The sequence below is a fragment of the Calypte anna genome, chromosome 3 (genome assembly GCF_003957555.1).
Source record: "Calypte anna isolate BGI_N300 chromosome 3, bCalAnn1_v1.p, whole genome shotgun sequence".
In the NCBI taxonomy this organism is placed as follows: Eukaryota; Metazoa; Chordata; class Aves; order Apodiformes; family Trochilidae; genus Calypte; species Calypte anna.
The window spans coordinates 61,054,671-61,076,988 of NC_044246.1; the positions used below are offsets into that span (position 1 = coordinate 61,054,671).

Consider the following 22,318-nt stretch of genomic DNA (forward strand, 5'->3'; position numbering starts at 1 on the left):
TATACACCAGTGTAATAAAAACAAGGAGAAATCTTTTGAAAATCTGAAAAAACAATACCTGCTTTGTACACTAGGAGGCTACAAATGAGGCTGCATTGCACATAATTGAACAATTTCAAAAGGCAAATAAAATGCCACAGACAAAACATACCTCAAGTACTCCTAAGAAAACAGCTGTCTGAGGAAGGCAAGATATGAGTGCATTCCTATAATAAATACATTAAGCACTGATTAACAGAACTGCTTTTCCTTAATATCCAACAACATGCTGATGTGAATGCTACACCCAGGTTCCCATTTAAATTTCAAAATTAATTTAAAACTCTCATTTTCAGTCTCTGACTCAAGACACCCAAATATTCCTTGTTGGCTTCCACTGAGTTTCACTGCATTTTGATTTGCATTTTAAAAATTTATTTACATGTTGAAAAGCACACACGCACCAGAGAAAACTACTCCTTTGCAAGACTTCTTTTTTTAATGGATCCTTCTGTTTCAAAACAGTGAAAGGAGAGGAAAGAGTATCTTCAAGTACAGTGGACTTGGACATGGTCTTCTGTGGTAAGAGTTAATCACTAATAATTTATACAAGCAATAGAAGTATACAACCCTTGACACTGACTCCTGGCTTTGGACCACCACCAGCTTCTTCCTTACCACTTCTTACAGACCTAATCATCTATAAAACTCTAGTCTGGTACTCAATTTACTATTTGTTCAATGTGAAATCTGACTCATTAATTTTCTTCTAAAGAACTTTTACACTATACCTAGTAACTGAAACAATTCAGGGCAAAATTAGCTGTCTGCCACTTGTGAACTATTAGAAAAGCTCATCCCTTATGAAATTGACACTTGCTGAACTTTTTAACAAACTCTAAGATTTGTATTACTCATATAAGCAAAAAGTTTCATACTCCACCTGCAGACTGCAAACCTTTGCTGCAAGTATCAGTATTTGAAAATTAAATAGGTAAAGCTTCCTCAGTGCTTGATCTTGCTTTCTGAAATCTAATTTCTAACCAGGGTCCCACTCACAAAATCTGTAGATATTTGTTAATACTCTCTGAAAATATGGAATGTGCCCAAAATCTGGAATTCCATCAAAAAAGAATGAGTGATACTTGTTCACTGACAAATAACAGAAAAATATGCACAGAAAAAAATCTACGGATCACTGTAACACCACCACTACTCACAGATACTACTCTGGTTTTGGGTCCACAATGTGACATCCCTGCATTTCTCCTTGGTTTCCTCCTTATTTCAAGCAGAATTCTTTAAAACCCCAAACAACACCTTACTCCATGACTACTTTTCTTACACTTAAGGCATTGCACAGAGTCAACAAGATGACAGCAGCCAGACCTCAGACAGTAACCACTGCTTAGGGTGAGAGCTTCTTTACTCCCCCTGACCTCTCAGCACAGTTACGGTTCGCAGAAGGCTCTTTGAGAGAACTTCACGTGTTTCACATGACAAGTTTGAAGTAAGAATCACCACATGATTCAAAGCTTATATTCTACCTCTAAGTTCAGTAATCCTCTGTCAGATGGTACTGAAAACCAGTGAAACATCAGTGCACAAAAATTCATTTTAAAATATATCAATAAATCTAAAGAAATTCAGTGCAAACTGGAAAACTCCCCAAAGCCACAGACCTTATAATTTAAAATTTCTTCCAGGCAAAATCCAATACCCTTCCTCAGGGCAACTTCTGCAATACAACTTGGACAATTTCTATTGGACCTAAGAGCTTGGAACATCACTGAGCTCAAGCTTACCACTCAGCCTTCCCCACCACAGTTGAGTAGCTCAAAGCAGCTTATATCAAACTGAGATGCAGGCCTCCTCTGAAGGACACAACACCCAAGCTGCTAAGGAGTCACTGAAAAACTGGACCTACCCAGAAACCCATGAAATTTTAAGGACATGAAATATGCTGGTTTAAACATATCAGTGTAGTAAGTTCCCTGTGATTAGCTCGGCTAAGCAAACACAAAGCTGTTTTGTACTAAATGAAGTTTCTAAGCAATCTTAAACTATCACCCTAGTTAGAGGACACTTTCCTCAACCCTCCTGTGGTTTATTTGTTGTAGGAAACATGTTCCAATGATTTCTGCCGAAGACACAACAGAAGACGGGCAGAGGGAGGCTACAGGGAAATGCTTTCTAGCAGTGGCTGCTGTCCCACCAAGTGAGGAGCAGTCACCACCCAGCCAGCTCCATCAGATGCTGCTGTCTCTGACAGTGCCATTCTCATTACAGACACATTCTGTAACAAACTAGTTGGAGAAAGCACTGTAGACCCTAGACTACTTAGATGGGATGTAAACTGTGCAAGGATAAAAAAAAGAAAACAAGTAACAGAAAGGTTCAGGGCATTTTTCTTTCAAGAAAACATACAATTTTTAACTTAATTGCACCTAACAAGGTTTTTTTCAGGCACAATCAGCAATAAGATACATTCCAGTGTTTGTTAAGGCATTAATTATTGTTTTCCTTTTACAATTAACTCAACATCAAAGGAATAATCTATTCTTTCACATTCTGCAGCCTTTAGAAATGTTCTTGGTGAGGATGAAAAGGTCAGAGAGCAATACAGATAGAAATTAATTTACCAAAAAAAATTACAGTTAAGAAAATATATTTACAGCTTTGCTGACTTTGAACAGATAAAAGATAGAGCTATATCCCTCAACTAATGATTGTAAGGAGGGAAATGGAGATCAATTAAATTGTTACTGCAATGAGGTACTAAAAAAGAATGAAATCACTGAAACATGGACATCTAAATCACAGAACAAAAAAACTTACAGAGTGCCTTACCTACTAATTTTCATTTTTAAAGCTGTGATGTAGTATAACTCCTTCTCTAATGATTTTATGTGCATTTATGTTGTAGTAATAAAAGAATAGCAAAAATATTAGATCAATATAGGGCAAAGTAACTACAGTACTGTGCCTGTCACTGGATGCTATCTGGCATGAAGGAAAGGATGTAATAGTAAGACTTTGGAACAGTCATCTTCCAAAACCATCTCCAAAACTTACTATTAGGGATGTAACTGTATCTCTAAGTCTTCACAGCTGTAAGATGTAACACTTACAGAGGAGTGCGCTGCATTTAATATTTCAATATTAACTTAGTTTTACATATATGTAATTAATTCATTAAAATAAGCAAGTATATAACATAGGATTAGATTCATCCTGTTAGAAAAACCTTCATTTTTACCAGCTGGTTCAATGATAAATGAGTACCTCACAGAGGAGACAATGAGAATAACATTACTAAAAATGAGAGTTTCGTCTTGGTGAAAGGCTCTCTAAAGATGTAAAGCAAAGAAAGAAGAGAGAATACACCAATTAAACTTACAAGTAGTTTTTGAAATAATTATAAGGTTTTGTACTGAATACCTCAGAAAGTAGTAAAAGAATTCTTTCTTTCAATCAGTGTTTAAAAAAGCTACCCGACACCTACCCAAATTTTAAAATCTAAGATGCCACCTGTGAAATGTCCACACAATTCCTAACCAGTGGGGTCAACTGAGTATCAAGTCACTGGGCAGGAGGGATTTCAGCAATAAAGACACAAGCCAGCACTACCAGATAGACATAACCTGTCTGTGATAGTCTGTGACTTCGTTTTATACATACCTGTGTATTTTTGTTTTTACTTTTGAGGATTTCTGTAGCCACTGTGACATGATAACCTAGCAGATTTGCCTCATGCTGGTGCTCTCCCCAGCCAACAGCTCCTGTGAGCAGAGGTAAAGCTGGGCACGTGGATCCAGAGGTCTCAGTAAGCAGCACCAAGTTTTATGTTCCAAGGACCAAACAGAAGTCCCAAGGGAGGCAATGACCTTATGGAGTCAAGCCATGGTCCCTCTTCTCCTCAGAGATGGATTACACCAGCACTGATAGATGTTCAGAAACAAAGGCAACAGGTTGAGTTTTCTGTCCTAATACTGTAGATGGTTATTGGTTATTTTGGGCCTCGCCAAGGAGGAAGCTACTTGGTGTAGCACCCATGGGCAGCTGGGACATTTTACCTACAGAGTTAATCAGGAAAATGAAGCCGATCAGAAGGGGACAACTCAGTGTGTCAGAGCTGCAAATACAGTAACTTCCAGACACCAGGGGAAAAGTGGATAATCAGTTTCTACTTTATTTGACATGTAAGAATGTGAGTATCACCAGGGATGATGTGTCACACCACCAAAGCCATGCAGAACAGCTACCCCTTCGTCCATTTCAGACAAACTTTGTATTAACCTGGCTTCATAATGACATCAAAAACAAAGCCAACTGACTTCAAACCCAGCTGGGTGTGCCCTGCTTTTCTCCTCTCGATCTTATCTTTGAGTTGGGTGAACTCCATGCTTGTCTCTTTCTCATCCTTCATCTTTTTGTAACTGACTGTTCACTTACAGAAAAACGACCACAACAGGCACACTGCAGGAAATGGTAAAATGCTTTGAGGCTATCCACCACATTTTAATATATCCTTTGGTTTGTATCTATTTAATGGTTCAATTATTTTATTGTTTCATTAAAAGAAGCATCTGCAGATTACCCATTTTCTTAAAAATCCAATTTTTTTTTTGTTTAGGAACTACTTTACTAGTACTGCCATGTTTCTATTCTGTGTACTGAAGAGCTGTTTTGAATAAACGTCACTATTTTGCCTGTTGCCCATGAAGTTTATTACAAGTAAGTTACTTTAAAAATGAGACCTCTAACTTACACATATATTCACAAAGGGATCATAGCTTAGAGATCTTTGTCATTCTTAACACTTGTAACAGAAAATGGGCCAGATTTCCTATTGATGATGTGCCTTTAGCATTATTTCCTCTTATTTTATCTATTGCTACTCTTCTGCCCTCTAGATCCTCCAGGGATACTGTGTTATGTTTGTTCTTACTTCCCAATACGTTGTCTTAAAATCTTTTTCCTCACAGAAAGAATCTGACCACAGACCACTGCACCAGCAATAGTTACCTAATACCATAGCTACCTCATCATGTAATAAAACTCACCAGTGACGACTTTCATCTTGTTTCTAAAGAACCTGTACTTCATGACAAAAAGGTATTTCCTCTGTAGTGTTTTCATTACTTTATTTCTCTTATATCTGTGCAATTCTGAGTGGAAGTTTAACCTACTCAGATAATAAGACAACTCTGAAATCCTATTTCTTAATTTATCTCAATTCCTTGAACTAGACACAGAAAGTTACAGAAAACTTCTGCCTTTATTTGTGCCTCCTTCCTTCTCCTGTGCAGATATGTCCTTGAAAAGAACTGTAACACACCTAATCTTCATCCTGAGCATCACTTGACCTATTTCAAATTGTTATTTCTTACCCCAAATTAATTCAATATACAACTGAACACTTCTTTTGTCTGACTCTTGCCTTCTTCTTCTGCTGGTTCTTAGCAGATTCCATGAGCTCTTCCATGAGGTGAATTAATTCACCTCTTTCTAGCTCCTATATTCCCTTCTTTCCAGTTCATAAAGAGCTCCTGTCTCCCAGTGTGACCAGCAGTCCTACTGATGGAGCAGAGCACTAAGCAGCTACTACTCACATGGGATCACTTTCTTCAGCAAGCCTATACCAGGTAATCACTTTTGCCTCACACCCATCACTCACAATCCATCTTCCCACTTACCAGTAGTATTAAGAAACCCAAAGAATAGATGAAATAATTCACAGAAAGTCAACCACCTCTTTTCACAGGACAGTCAATGCCCAATAAAGCTGAACAAGTCAGAGGAAACAGACTCATCACGTAACTATTTTCTTAAGTTCTTAGGACCTTTTAAAGCAAAAGTCTAGAAAAACTTATTGAACTCAAAGCGAAACACATAACACAATGAACAAAACCAGAGTCCAGTGCAACTGCCCAGATGACAACAAAAAAACATCCAAGAAGATTTCTTCAGCCACTTTCATTAGAGCACCACATTCATGACAAGACCAAATGGACCACAACCAAAGCCACTGAAGTCACACCAGGAAAAAAAATAGGTGTACCCAGCACCACCTGGACTCAGGTAGAGTGCTCTACTCCCTTCAGATGCTGGTTTGAGGAAGTTTGTCTCTTACAGATGTTCATCACCAACTTCTGGGAACATGGTAACGGTTTTGGTAAAAAGCACCCAAATTGAGACTGTTTCCTAAAACGATATACACCGTAGCTTTTGTATCTTGAGTTTCCTTTACACTCACTCACCACCTGAATTTTATCACCCGCAACTAAGCGTCCCACTATTTATGGGCAGAAACGAGTGAAAAACGGCCAACACAGTAACACTCAACTACACAAGGGAAATTTAAAAGTAAAATATAATACTGAATACATTGCATATTCAACAGCACTGAAAACACAACTCACGCTACTTTTCACTGTAAAGCTTACACAGCCCATGCCATTAAGCACAGGTAATGAAAAGAAATGGAAGGGGCTGTGGCCCTCACCGCCCAGGAGGCTGCCGCATCTCCTGGGCCTCTTTTCCGGCACAGCGTCTTTACTCGCTGGCGCTCACACCGCGCTCCGGGGTGGGACAAGTGACACGGCCGCGGGGAGCGCCCCGGCCGCTTCTCAGGCAGACCGTGGGCACGGCACCCCGTGCCAGCGGGGCTGGGAGCCGGTGGACCCCGGCAGCGGCCGTCCTCGGAGCCGCCCCTCACGCCTGCCCGGCGGAGCGAAGCAGCGCGGCGGCCAGAACGCGGCGGCGAGGGCCGGCGGGCGCGGCCGCCGCTCCCCGGAGTCGGCAGCCGGCGCGGGGCCTACCACCAGAGGTCCCTCCTTGGCCAGTTTTGCGGCGTGTTTTTGCTGCACTTGAAACTTTCTGGAGAAAACCCGGGCTCAGGTCCGCGTCTTCCCCAGGCTCGAGCAAAAACCACCGAGACAAAAGCGCCCGCCCGTCCCGACCGGCTCCACGGGAGGAAAGCTCAGTGAAAGCGGTTCTCAAGTTGCTCCGTTTCCCTCCTGAATTCGCCTCTTTTCTTTCCCTCCGCCCGGGGCAATTAAACCCAACGGGGAACGAGTGCCCCCCTGCCCCGACGCGGGGGCGAGCGCGGTGCGGGCGGGGGTGGGAGAGGAACTGGGTGTTAAAGTGTTCCTGAGGAAGTTGCACAACGAGAGGGACTCCGCTTGTTTACCGGGTCCTTTACTTTTTTTTGTTATTTTTCCCCCCACCCCCCCTCTAGCCCCCGAGACAGAGATCCGGGAAAAGGAGGCTGTCTACGAGTGGAAAGAAAAAAATAGGAAAAAAAATGTTACCTTCTCCTCCCTCCTCCCCTCCCCCAGCGCGGAGGAGGAGGAGGGAAGCGATCTTTCAGGTTTTTTTCTACGGAACTGCGGGGGTTTACTCCCTGTCCGCTCGCAACCGATCTCCGGGCATCCCTCGTCGAAGAAGTCACCCTTTCCCGCGGGAGGGGCCGGCACACGCCGCCTCCCCGGAGGGCTCGCCCCCGCCCGGCCCCGCAGCCTCCAGAGCCCAGCCCCGCGCTCTAACTTTTTCTCTCACGCTCTCGTGTGCGCCCGCTCCGACGGAGAAGGGGGGGGGGGGGGAAATAACATGGAGGTGGGCAGCGGGCTTCGCTGCGGCCCCGACGCGGCACCCCCCCGCCCCGGGCTCTGGCGCCCTGCCGGCCTCTCCCCAGCCTAGACCGCGGGCTGGCGGCCGCTCCGCGGGAGCGCCTTCCCGTCGTCCGCCGCTTCTCTTCTCTCCTCCCCCCCCCCCTCCCCCCCCCCCCAAATAATCGCTTCCCCCTCCCCCCGCCGAAAAAAATAGCTCCTCACAGACGTTAGCGAGAACAAGTGTGCCTATATCCTGTTGTTATATGCACCGGCTGCGGAGACGGGGAGGAGAGACGGGCGTGTGCGCGGGGGCCGCTCCCCCACCTCGGCCGCACTTGGGGCGAGAGCGCGCAACTTCACAGAAAAGCCGTGTCCTCTTCCCCACCCCCCTCTCGGCCCCGCCGCCCTCAGCAAAATATGCACTCACGTGTATGTGCACTCACATACACCGACAGCCGGGGGCCATCCTCCGGGAGACCCCCCCCAACCAGCCCGCGGAGCCGGCGGCGCTGACAGGCGCCGGCCCCCGCCGCCGCCGCCGCTCGCCGCCCGGAGCGGGCAGGGGCCGTTCTCCGCCGCCTCACATGTCTGCCGCAGCGAGCGCGGCGCACGCACCGCGCAGAGGCAGGAACTGAGCACTCGAGCAAAAGACTTTTTTTTTTTTTTTCCGCCTCTTTAAAAAAAAAAATTTGCTAGGAGTTTTTTTTTTTTTTTTTTTTGCTATGTGTATGTGTGTGCAAACTTTCCCCAAAATGGCGGAAATTGGGAGATGATTATATTTTAAATATCTCTCGCACACAATCACACAAAGTGCAGGAGCGACGGAAAATACAAACTCCGCTGCGCGCTGAAGAGGCCTTCGCACACAGGGACCCACGGCACATTCAACCGGTATATCCCGGCAGCCGCCACCTCTCGCCGCTTCCGACCAAAAAACCCGAGGCTTTTTCGCACCCCTCTCCGCTGCGCATTGCCCCCTCGCAGCCCGCACTTCTCCCCGTCCTTCAGCCTGTGTGAACAAAGAGCCGGGGCTAGGGATGGGGGGGGGGGGGGGGTCGGGTGGCAGGGAGCCGTCTCCCTCCCCTCCTCTCCCCCCCCCCCCTTCCCCTCTCTGTGCTCACACGCACACCCATGCACCCCCCCCCGACACCCCGACACCCCTCACCCGCCCGGCCGCTGTACCCGCATCACATTGTTCCCAACAGCGCGGCGGTGCCCCGTAAGTGTCATTAAATGGAGCCAACTGACAAGCTCATTGGTGGGGCAAGTCTGCAAAATGTCTCTCCCCTTCCCTTCCCCCTCCCTTCGGAACCCCCTCCCCCCGAAAAAAAGCCCCCCCCTCCCCCATTTCCACAGCTCCCTCCCCCGTATACATATATATGTACATACACATACGTGCGTGCGTGCCTGTGTATGTATATAAATACATAGCGCATATATTTACACACACATGTACTCCCTTCGTGTGTTTGGGAAGCGAAAAAGAAATACCAGGCACCTCTCTCTTTCTTTTGTTCCTCTTTCACACTCGTACACTTATGATTTAGTGAGATCCCCGGTGCCCCAGCCGCTCCCCAGCCACTTGCGAGTCACTTGCCCACTTTCCCCGGCATTAACTTCCATCCTTTCTGCTCGAGGTGGTGGGGGAGAAGCCCCCCTCCCCTTCCCCAGATACGTTTCGTAAGGGAGGGAGAGGAGGTGCGTCTCTCCCTTTATCTCTCGCGCTGTCCCCAACTTTCATCCTCACCTAAGGGGAAAATTAAAACCCATCACCAGCCTTTGCCATCGCACTTCCCTAAACGGCTTGCGGATTAGATCGGAACCCGCCGCTCCTTACCCCCCCAAAATTCTCTCTCTTTCTCCGTCTCTCGAGTAGTCCTGACAAATATGGTCCAGGGCTGCGGGCACCAGTGAGCATGCGCCCGCCGAGCCAGGGCTGGGGAAAGGGGAAACCGCCGCCGCCGCTGCTCCTCTTCCTCCTCGCTTCAGCTGCCGCTGCGCCCCAGCCGCCGGCCACCGGCAACCGGCGCCAACCTTGCCCTTGCCAACATCAACAACGACAAACACACACACACACAAAAAAAAAAAAAAAAAAAAAAAAAAGAAAAAAAAAAAAGAAAAAATAAGAATAAAAAGAAATAAAAACCCCAGAAAGCCGCCGACAACGGCTCGTCGGAGGTGCATCGTCTCGCCCTGATTTACTGCCGACGCTGGAGGAATATTAAGGAGACTTGTGCAAGCGGCCGCGCGCTATTTCGGGGCGTTTTCAAAAATAATGCCTTTTGAACTTTTTGGGGGAGGGGGACTGTCTAGTCCTCGGCGATCCCGCCAGGTGCTGGTGAGGCTGGGTGGTGGGCGCCGGGGAGAGCTCTCTCTGCGGCTCTTGCCCCCTCCCTCCGTCCTCCACAGCCAGGGGACCTGAGGCAGAGGTAGGACAGTTCGGCACCAGCAGTGGAAGTGCCTGTCCCGCAGGCTGCAGGCTGGGGGGAACAGCCCTCCAGCCACCCCCGGGCACCTGAGGGCAAGGTCTGACACTGGGCAACCCGGAGCCAGGACCCCCCTGCCTTCCAGAAACACGGGGTCTGCATCACGAAAATGCTCATCACGGGCCTCGTCTCATCTTAAACCTAGCCAGCTAAGAAATTAAAAGTAGTTTTAAATGTGCCACCTGCCTGAATTCCCTCCATCGTCACCCCGTGTTCACAAAGAGAAACACTATCTACAGCAGTTATTTTCTGTCACTTGTTCAGACAACAGTAAAAACCGAAGGCCCCTGTTCTGCTACAGGAGTGGCCATGCTGCAACTTCCTCACCTGCAAAGAGGTCTGTTAGACAAAAGAACACCAAGCAAAATAGACCTACACGAGGCCTAACTAATTTGGGGAAGAGGGAGGACGGACGATTGCCATCAACTGTATATATGGTACTTTTTAAAGTGTGTAGATATACATACATAGTTTCAGACACAGTTCTAAGCCAACACAGAACATAACCTTAACTATACCAAGCCTAAATATTTTTTTTTTTGGTCCACAGAATATTTCCTGTAGCTGGTCCTGTCCTTAGGGCAAAAACTGACAGTGTGAATTTTGAATTTTCAGTAGTTTGGCTTATTGTCTCTTAAAATAATTCCCAAATCTTGAGTTATCTTTTGTTAACCCAGTGATGATCAACGTCCAAACTTCATTGAATCTACATGCTTATATACACTTCCTTCTACAATTACAGTGACAAGTTTGACCCAAACTGCTTAGAGAAGATACACTAATTAATAATAAATATCTGGGAGTAAATATCACCATTAAATATCAATAGAAATAAATGCATGGAAAAAATGCTCACCTACAAAGTCAGAATAACTAAACAAAGTGGTCTGTATAAGAACAAAAAAACCCTTTTTGCTATTATGGATATGTACTGTGTTGCAGTTGAGATCCCCATGGTGGGGATAGCATTGCGCTGGCTACAGGATAGAGGTGGTCCTATGACAGAAGAACTTCTCAGTCTCAGCTTCCATTCATTAGAGTATTAACTTAAGAATGTGTATCCAATTTTAAAGAATCAAACTTGACAACTCTCCTCTCTTAAATTATGCCCATGCTCAAGCAATTCACATGCTACTTTACTTAGTTTTTCCATACTATCTTGAGAGTTTCTATTTATTTAAATTAATTTTTCTCACAGCAGTGCAATGGGACCCATGCCTAAGTGCTTGTAGGATTGGTGCTGAAACACAATACATGACATGTATTTCATGATGAACATTTCCCACACCCCTTCAGCTCAAATGGCATTGCATTTAGACTGCAGTTTTCATCAATGAACATATGTTCATTAGAAACTAATTACAGAAAACAGTATTAACCTAATTATAATAATTAGTGATAACATACATCTAAACTCATCTAAAACACAGTTGCAAAAAAATAGCAAAGGATGAGAAAACTCCTATTTTTAACCAGTGAATGCTTAGTTGAGGCAATTTATGGGTCAGAAACAAAGAATAAACAGTAACTGAAGTCATTCAGTGCTTTTCTGAAAATAATTTCCCAATGTTACTAAAATGCAGATAGTTGCCAAATAACTAGATTATTCTATTGCAGCATAAAATTAGCTGCAGAAGAATGATACAGTTTAGTGCTATTTAAAACTCTTTAGGACACTTGGCCTGTACTGATTGTATCTTCAGATGACATTGAGGTTTTGGGGGAGGGTCTACCATACCCAATTATGGAGATGCTTTTATAGGAATTCAAATAGCAACCTATAAGTTTATTTATGCTTGAAAGACTTTGCCCCATTTGAAAATTTTAAAGGGGAACACAGAACTTGTAAACCTCTGTTGTATACTAATCCATCTAATTCACTTGCAGAAGTCAGAGAGAGTGCAGCCCCTTACAGAATGACAACACAGGTGAAAAAGCTCCTTGAAGGACAGGTATTGAAAGCCAGAACTAAATCCAAGTATTTGAACAAGTGCATAGCTGCTTTATTTAAGCAGTGGTTTCAAACTGATATCTCTTTGATTAAAGTAAAAGGACCTGAGAGATTATTAAAGACACTTTCTATTCTCTCCCTTCTTCAATCCTTGCCCTAATCATGTTGTGACAGCTCATGATGTGTAATAATATAATAAACCCATTATTTTGTCAATAAAAAAATATTGACCAAAAAGAGATTAAACGTTATTCAAATATGCTCTTTAAGCATTAGTTTTGTTGCCATTTTATTTAACACTAGATTTCCATCTGTATTCCGAAAACAGAGCATTTTGCACACTTGTTTTCTGTATGTAAGTATGGCAGTTAATATGATTTTGGCAGTATGCTTAATGGCAGATTTTTGAGTAGCTAAATTTGGTCTCTCTCTCTCTGAGAATTCTTTTAACTCATTGAATAGGTGTTTGTGCTGTAGCCAAATACTGATTATTTTTCTAAAAGCATGTGCACGAACATCCATATACATGGCTTCCAAACCCTAACTCTTGGATACCATTTAAGGTGATGAGAGGAAACAAATGTACATTATTGACTCAGTTTGCATATTGGGTTTATACCATCAAGTGATTTAATGTCTTCTCATCAAATTTCTAAAAATAAACTAAGAAAAAAAGGATCAGTCTATATAATTCACCAAATTGCTTAGCACTTCTGGGGTCTTGGTTTCTGAAATACAGGCTAAGATAGCTCAAAGATGTCCTTATTTCTAAAAAATAGCATGTGACATTTTGTGACCCTTCTTCTAGAACCCTGTGCAGCTCGTGGTGTGACCTTTCTCACCAGTAATAGTCACCAATCAGCCCTGTGGTTTTTCTCCAAGCCAAACCAGGACATGAATGAGGGCTTGAGGGTGATCACTGGCTATAAGCAATGTTGTATATGATACTATGTAAAACTCCAAGCAATGAAAATAGAAACATAAAAGTGCTAAGGAGCTGGGGATGAGGGCAGTTGGTGTGTGTGCCTGTCTAGTAAGAAAGGCAAAGTGTAGCACATGGTGATCCAGTTCCCCCCAGCAGTTCTCTCTCCCCCTCCAGAGAACTTAATGTCCTCACAGATGTGAAGGCATAACAGTTGACTCATCAGAATATTGCTTCTAGAAGTTACAAGAATAAGCTGGTTGGGTTGTTGTTTTTTTTTTTTTTAATTTTGATTGGTTGGTTGGTTTGGGTTTTTTTTGGCTACAAATCCTAGAATAATTGTCAAGTCGATATAATTGTTTCAGATGCCATACTAGACTGGAGAGTCTGTAATACTTCCTAACTTTTGAATCTGATTGTATGCCCTGGCCACATCCCAACCTCTTACCACAGTGAGGCTTGGACATACAGCAGTCTATTTTCCTGGGACGGAAACTTGAGTGGAAGTATTTGAAAGAATCTGTAGCATTTTCCAGCCAAGTTTTAGCCCAGTACACACCTGGAGGCACTCACTCTATGTGCAGCCTTGGAAACCTTGTTTCTAGACTCGGGAGCTTCAAGACATTGTAAAGAAAGTGTATGCAAGATTTCATGAAAGTTTCAGGACTGCAAGATTTCCAGAAGCAGTTTTCACTCTGAAGGAATATATGGAAGCTATGGGACTGTCAGTGGAAAGTGAATCCAAAGCATTGTCCATAAAAACTTTGGGAAGTATTGGTCTGGATTAAGCAGATGTAAGAGCAGAAAAAGTAATTTGTAAGAGTGGATCAAATGCAACTTAGGACCTCTGATGGGAATATTGGTGAGGACTTGAGTCAGAAGGAGACTGAAGTTAGAAGCTTGAATATTTGGAGCATTAGGGAAGGGCTTGGAGCACTGGCAAAGCTTTAATCAGTTGAAAGAAGCAGGAGAGGACACCTTCTTCAGTGGTAGGGGAGGAGTGGTAAAAAGGTGCAGTAGAGATTGTGAGATCTGGAATGGATGATAGGCCAAAAGGAATCTGCAAGAATAAAGGTCTGTGGGATGGCAAAGGTGGGGAAGAAGTAAAAGAGAGTCACCACAGAGGAGGACAAGTGATATGAAAAGGGGCAAAGCAAGTGTGCAAAGGGAAAGGCAGGAAAGGGGGAAGATGGGAAGGAACCTGTGTCAAGCAAAGCTAGAACAGCAGGAGATTTGGTCTTTAAAATGGAATTTATGGTAGGTTTGAAGGCATAGTAATAAGCAATGTCTTGTATAGAGGTGGGGAAGAGGGCAACCACCACAGGGCTCTTTTTGACGTTGAGCTTTTTTCCTTCACACTCTTTTCTAAAGTGTGTGGGCCCATGCTGCGTATAAGGGCCACTGTCATTTCCCTTTGCAAAAGGCTTTGGCTCCAACCATGCGTAAGATTACAGCAGCCTTGCACCAGAGCATTACATTGGAAAGCATGTTCAAGCTGGATACTCCAGACATGTCATCCAAAAGCTAGTAGTCACCCTGAAAGCTAAGGCTGTATTTTTAAATTTGCATAAAGAAGACAAGTTGATGAGGCAGCACAGAAACAACATCACTCTTGGGAGCAGAAGCTGAATGAGAAAGGATTGCAGCCTGCACTGCTTATGTGGAAAACAATTCTGTTGAAATAGGCAACAAATGAAGGGGTTATTTTAATACTTGCTGTTAGAATTTCGAGAAGTGTAATGGTTGGTGAAAAGTATCTCTAAGTGAATAAAGAGTTCATCCTGTGGGTCTGATTGGAAGGCAAAGCCTGGCAGTATGGGGAAAGGAGGAGGAAGTCCCATCCAAGGTCCTTAGGACAGAATGGCAGGGTGAGAAGTTGCTCTAACTTGCTCTTCCTGGAGAGCAAGAGAACAGATTTTAGAGCTACATGTGTCAGACTTAGTGACTCATAACCACATGTGGACATTCCTAGTAAAATATAAATTGGTCCAGCAGTAGATGAAGAGGAAAGAATCCCAGATACTGCTTCAACTAAACATATGATCTGATGACTCAAAGTATGCACTCAGACTTTTCTTTCTTTAGTTTCACTCCTTTTTTTATCTAATAAGAGTGCTCCAACACTTTGTTTTAAAAAGGTATGGATGATGTAAGAGAGATTGTACATAACAAGCAATAAATGTTTGATGTAAATGGGATAATGCATGAGTTTACTCTGAGCGAACAGATTTCTCCTTGATGTGACTAATGCAAAAGTCTGACACCAATCATTAAAGGCAACAGAAGGAAAACAAATTAAGCTAAGCTGTAGCAAACACTGAACAAAGCTTTTCTGGACATTGCTAAGAGGTTTCCCTTACTTGATTATTCAGATTTAGGGTTGCAGCAGAACAGGTATCCACTGGGCCTGCCAAATGCGCCTGCAATTAAAGCAATAGACACAGCATCTCCTGTTAGCTGTTAAGCCCAACATCCCCTGCAGAACAAGAAGTGCATCCTTTATAACATTTTTCCAGTGCTGCTATGTCACATGGACACATAGCAATAGCATTGCCTCTTTGACAAGCAACAGAGAATATTAATGGAGCCTGTTTCTAAGACCAACAATAAATGGATTATTCAGAATCAGAGGAATTCATATTCCATTGTTGCCTATCCTGAGTCATCAGGCTCTGTGGAGGCCAACACAGTGGGCCTTGTTGGTTACATACCATATCATGAATTGATATATGTAAAGGTAAAGAGTGGCTTCTCTAAGGAAAAGGAAGTTTTCATTCTGGACTTTCAGGCTGCATGCTAAGCCCTCATGCTAGGAAATCAGTCTGCCAAAATCTCATTTATTATCTAGAAAATAACAACGAGTGGGAACTGGTATTCTTAGAAAAATAATTCTGCACAATAGTAACGGGTGGCAGTACCTGCTTGCTATAGATTCCAAGGTTCAACAAACACATTTTAATGGAGAAATTGGTCTCCTGGTTGCCAAAATAAATCAGGCAGGATACTCTTTTTGCTTTGAGTATGGAACTGTATACGTTAGTAGTCTGCACAGGTGGATGCCTGTTCATGGAAGGATCTACACGTGTTGGTTTACATTTACAGTTTGCCACAACATGATTTGATTTCAGTATGCAGTGATAGCAGAACTGATGCATGCTCATAAGTGCTCAAGAGGAAATAAACTGCAGAAAAGGTACATTTGCTGAAACTAGTTCATTTTCATATGTTCTAAGGCAAGTATCACATAACACTTCACATCAAGTCCTCTTAGCTTCTTACCCCCAGGGAACTCTTTGCAAACTGAAAATCTACTGTGGCTTAAATTTTAGAAAGAAGATGATGTGGCGTGGAAGCATTAGCCGTACAATCTTTATAATCATTATAGTACTGTACTGAGAAGCATATCTACCCTATTTTAGCTAAACTGCAAATTTTTAAACTGGAGAAACTAAGTTAAAATTGAAAGAGCTTTAGAATTTCAGTGCACAAATATTTCATTTAAGGATGCTGGCAAATTCCCAGGGAATATTTAAAATTTCTTAGCATTCAAGAAACCACAGAAGAACTTGAGGATTGTTGGCTAGAAACTGACAAGGTACTTTTCTGGCTACAAAGAGATAATTTCTTTCTCTCCCATCACTCATCTGGGCAAGCGTAGATGTAGCTAGTAATTTCATGAATATTTGATTGTCCTGAAAGCATCATGCATGTTCTTCACTTTATTCATAGAAGTAATCACAGTGATGATGATGTGGAAGGGTACTGTTTGTACAAAACCTCACCCAGGGGCTACTTTGAAATGCTAACTTCTGGCATCTCTCTTATCTGCTGAGTTAGGGTTTTCTATGAAGTCAGTGTAGTCAAAAGTGATCCTTACAGTGGCATTCAAACATATGCATTAAGAGTTTATTGCTCTTAATTAACTATACCATGCATTCAGGTATCTGACTATCACTATAGACTACATGAACAAATGTAGTAGAATTGAATTGCAGTTCTCAGTGCAGAAACTTTTGGCAAAAACTCTTCAACATGATGATGATCACTTTCCATTTGTAGGATTTGTGATGTCACCTGTCTCAGATGATGTAGCTACGAGCATCCTTCCAGTGAAAAAGAGGTGTTACCTAAAGATATCTGAGCGAGAAAGGAGAGTCTAAAATTATAGTAGACTATATTATTACAATTTGTTTATATATTTGTTTATGTTAAAACAATCTTTTTGCAAGTAACAGGGTTGATTTTGTATATGGAATGTAAGCCATCTTTCAGCTGGGTACAAATAATTGAGTTACATAACCACACATAAAAATAGACTGACCCACATCTATAACAATAGGATCACATTCTAATAAAATAGTATTTGTTGTATATTTTCCTGAAGGCATAAAGCACCTATATAAATGGACTTATACAAAGAAAGCCATGTGTGGAAGCATCTGTGGAGCTCTGCAGCATGGTGGTCTACATGCATGTGAGCCAAAACATGAACAGTTTGCCTTCCTAATGTAATGCCATTCATCAGGCAAGATGGATATCCAGTTGAGAGTATCGTGAACTGCATTTGTATCAGAAGGTGGATATAAGATGACATGGTGTGGGGAGAAGTGGCTGCATGCAGAAAATGTTAGGTAAAATTAAGATTTTTTTTGTTTCTGGAAGAGGCCGCAGTATGCACAATTTTGTGTTCATTACTACAACTGATCAGAATAGGGCTCTAGTGAGCACAGTTCTGCACACATCAGGGAATCTGCAGCTGCAGATTTGAATAGGATAGGAAGCATTATATAAACTTACTGCACATGCTGCTTCTCCTGCTGTAATAGATAATATGTCAAGGCATGGTTATAGGAACAGAAAAGTGCATATGAGTATCACAGACAAGGTAGGTGCTCAGCTGCAATTCAAAGTAATGTGTATTTACAACTACTGTTGCCATCCCTCTCTTGCACAGTCTGGAAATCTGCAAGCTGGCACAGTATATTCCAAATAATTTAAGTTATAGTTCTCTTCAAAGCTAAAAGCTAGAAGCATAACACAGTAATTGTGAATATTTAATACTTCACAATCCTCACAGACTTCTTTTAACAGACAAAATCTGTTCTTAAACCACTAGATTATATGTAATAAGAACACCTTTCTTTAACTACCATTACCAATGCTCAAAGTCAACTTGAGAGTCTGTAAAGCTTTGTTAACTCAGAATTAATTTTCCTGATGGTAAGAGGATGATGTACTCCAAAGTAATGGATATTTTCATGCCAATTTCTGTTTTAAGTTCTTAATTGTATCATCTAAACATTATTTTTAATTTTTTAATGTGGCAAGAATTCTTTCCTAACAGATACTGGTTTTCTTCCTGTTATTCTAGTAGAATAAGCATGGAAAATTTCACCCTAAAATATTTCTTTAAGTAATGAATAACTGAAAATAGGGGATTAAAACCAAACCCATTTCTAACCTTGTTGCATTTTTCTCCTTTTAGCCCTAATGTAGATTTTATCATATATGGGAGAGTGTTTCTAAAACATAAATCTGATTCCTTAACCAACAAGATATAAACCTAAATGATCAGGTACATCTTAGAAAGGGGCAATTTTATTTTTTTTTTTAACACTAGTTAGCAAATCTGCCCTGATAGATATGTAAAACTGGCCAGGCTCAAGCTGACTCTTGTCAAGACGAGGAAAAAGCATCTTCCAAGATGTATAGCCCAGTTCTCTGAAAACTAATCAAGACTACAAGGTCATCTAGCACTAGTTATTGAAGAAACATCAAAATATTTTTTCTCTGCTTCTATTCCAGCATGGACCAAATTTAAAAAGAAATCTGCAGCAGTAGAAATTTGCAGTAGATCGAGAAGATCAAACCTGCATAACAAGTGATGATTTCTCTAGGTAGCACCTATGATCAGATAGTCCCTGTATCCCAGGATATCATGTCAATATTTCAGGTGCGTGGTGTGTCAGATAGCAATGCTGATGTTTTGAGGTAAGGGCATCACTATAGACACCAGGGCACTGATCTCTCAAACAACATAACTGACTTATTCTCTATGTATCCCTGGGAGACTGCAACAGCGTGGTCATTCTGTAAGTCTCTGAAATGAGGCAAAATCAAAAGCTAGAAGAAAAAGTGTACTTCTGAACCCACTCGGTGACTGGTTGGCCAAAAGCCCACAAAAATCAATAGGACGTTAATTGTCAGTGAGAACAGCTCAAAAACATTTAGACCATTTTGAAAACTTTGCCCATGTCTAAAAGCAACCCAAGATTTCTGGAGTAAAACCCACATGAGTTTAGTGGATTTTGCATTTTTATACATTGGAACTTTAGAATGTAGAAATACTTCTAACATTATGAGTGTTCAGAGGAAAAAAAATTGCTGTGCTTCACATATACTTGGCACAGGAAAGACAGATCTCTGTGACCAAAAAGTAAGCTATGTAAATTAAAGCAAAGTGACTGAACTAAGTGATAGTAGTAATTATATCAAACTGTTGAGTACAGGTTCACCAACATACATCTTTTTCTATTGGACTCTGTGGCTTTGTGAAGTCTTAAACTTATAACTTTCTAGAAGGAAATCTTTCAAAAACTGACTTGTAAGCAAAATAAGAATTCTGTTGACAGGATACACCATTCACTGCACTGATTCAAAATTTACCTTCAATTATTCCTTAGATGGCAACAAGAAAAAATAGGAAATCTTGTTCTAAGTCATAGTTTTCAAATAGCTGGAGCGTAATTCTGTTTCTCAGACCTTAGTTCCTTTGAAAAATTGGGTTTTTTTTGTGGTGGTTTCTTTTTTTGTTTGTTTGTTTTAAGGATGGCTATTTAACAGCAGCGGTATTAAGTTGCAGACCACATAAAATAGATTTAATTTCTTTGGCCATACCTTTTCTCAGCTTCCAAATGTTATGAGGCTACATGTCAGCTCAAGTACTCCTTTACTTCTCATCTCTAAAAGCACACACAGTGTGATGTAGCATTATGCTGGCCCAGGGAACTGAGCCTGTAGTGACTTTGCACAACTGTGTATCATGTGAGAGCAGATGAGGCTCAACTGGGTCTGGGATGCACAGCTGGGAGATTTCCCCCTCTCCAGCAACAGCTCCCATCTCCACTTATCCACCCCAGTCACCCCAACCCCAGAATAATTGTAGAGATCCTCTAGACTTAGATGGCAAATTTAAGACTTCTCTGTCATCCATGTATAAAAACATCCATGGGCCACAAATAGCTCATTGGGGATGGTGAAAGATATAACTTGCTCAAAGATTTCCCTTTTTGACTTCCGAAACCATCTTTTGACTGCAGTTCATCTGCTAGGTAATTATTCCCAGCAAGCAGAGTCACAAGGAAGAAAGTAGTTTGTGATAAACCATTTGACAAGAATCACTGCTTCCTGACAAAACAAAACATCTCTCATGCCCCTTCAGCACTCAAAATTCATTCTGCATTGACAGAGAGGCTATGAATGTCTTTTATTAGCAAGAAAAAAGAGCACAGTCTTAGTGTCCAAGGCACAGAAAGGCTCAGTGCTCTTGGACTTAGCAGAGCCTGAGCAGTGAGCTCTTCCTGGTGAGCCTCCAGCCAGCTCTCCACTGCTGCCATAGGAAAAGGCATCACAGGAGTCACAGAGAACATTTTGCAGACATCCACTGGATGTGGGAGTTGTAAGATTGTTTGGAAATTTGGATTACATTGCTCAGGTACCTTGAGTTAAAAAACAAAAGTTATACTGAGGCTTGCCAACCAGCTTAAAATTGGCAGCTCCTCAAGGTGAGGAAACGTTTCTCTTTTTCAATATGATAGTTTTTCATTCTTATGTATAGAAGCTGAACTGAAAAAACCAGACTCTTCTGTGACCTTTGTTAAATGTGTAACTACTAAGTAACCTGGAACCAGGTGAGTGAGGAGAAATCTAAATTAAAACAGCTAGGAATACCACCTTATAATTATGCATGTAGCTACTATGTATATAAGACTATATAGGTTTCCTATATGCCATATACACCGTAATTTTGCAAACTTTTGGAAAGATGGACCTTAGGCTTAAGTAATTTTGTGAGGGTGGTAATATGTGTTCGGAAGAATATTTTTTATGCATACATTTTTGTTTGAATATTCTTCATCTTTATAAGCACAATGTTTGAGATTCCCTTGAGGTTTGGCATCTTGGAACTTATTCTACTAGAGACAATTAACACACAGTGTTTGTAACTGTGTACGTTATGATCGAATCTGACAGCACAGTCTGTAGCGAAGATGTCCAAAATTTCTCTCTTCAAGACACCTCTTTCCATTACTTTTAACTTTGCCAAATGGGTTTTAGACTGAAAAAAATTCCTACCAGATGCTTTTCCTAAGCCTGATTATTTTCTTATTTGTTTCTCAACTTGCAGAAAAAATAATGTAAGCCTTTATGAGAATAGGGCTAGACAAAAAGTCTATGCTGTCAGTGTTGAAAATGTGGGTTTTTACCTTAAAATTTTTACTCCACCCAGTTGTTGAGGAAAAAATAGTAAATTTGACATGAATGGAGGGGCCTTATGCTAGGGAAATATTCTCGCAGTTCTTCTGAAAATCTATCCACATTTCAAAAGTTCCATTTTGCAGGTGTTCAGAGAAGACTTGCCTAGCGATTTAGCTGAAAACTCTGAAGAGGTTGTCTGCTGTGGACCTACTCAGGGCTGCACAGAGAGAATTCTTACTGTGATTACAACCAAGCACAGCAAAATGTGTGCCTCTCAGGGACCTTTCTGTTGCCAGAGTACAAGAGGAAAAAAAACCAGAATGACTTGAGTGCAGTGTAGACAAAATTGGAATTTAGGATTTAGTGATTATTCTATAAATGGAGAAAAAAATGAAAGGAATATTATGGGTGGAAGGGTGGGATCATGTATATGTACTTATGTGTCATCGTATGTATATGCAAGAGAAGAGGACCAGGAACTTGTGTGGAAGATGAGGTTTAGAGGATGATGAATAACTAAGGTGGAAGAAAGAAGAGAATTCAGGTTAGCTGTGCAATGTGACCAGGACAAATATGTGAAGAGAATTAGATGAGAATTTCAGGGAATGGTGTGAAAAATAAACACCAGGGATTAGATGGTGCTAGAGGGCTAACTGGTAGTTAGGGAACTGGTGAGTGGTTAAACTGAATCATTTGGGTAGGTAAGAAGACAGGAATGTAAAAGGCATGAAGAAGACTCCAAATAACACCCAAATTAATTATAAGAACAGCATTTTAAAATTGCAATGCCAGGTTATATGCAAGCTTTTATCACATAGGAAAGACTAACATAGATACTGCTTTTGAAACTTTAATTTTAGCCCTCGGGCAGAAGCATGATGATACA

At 41.8% G+C, this 22,318-nt stretch overlaps 1 protein-coding gene across 1 annotated transcript in view; it reads right to left on the minus strand.

Annotated features, from left to right (window-relative positions):
* L3MBTL3 (L3MBTL histone methyl-lysine binding protein 3) overlaps window positions 1-6,576 on the minus strand; it is a 69,148-nt gene extending 62,572 nt beyond the window's left edge. The window contains 1 exon segment of the mRNA XM_030448553.1: window positions 6,488-6,576. Coding sequence (XP_030304413.1) covers window positions 6,488-6,507 — 20 coding nt within the window. The 5' untranslated portion in view covers window positions 6,508-6,576.
* Window positions 6,577-22,318: the final 15,742 nt, after the last annotated feature.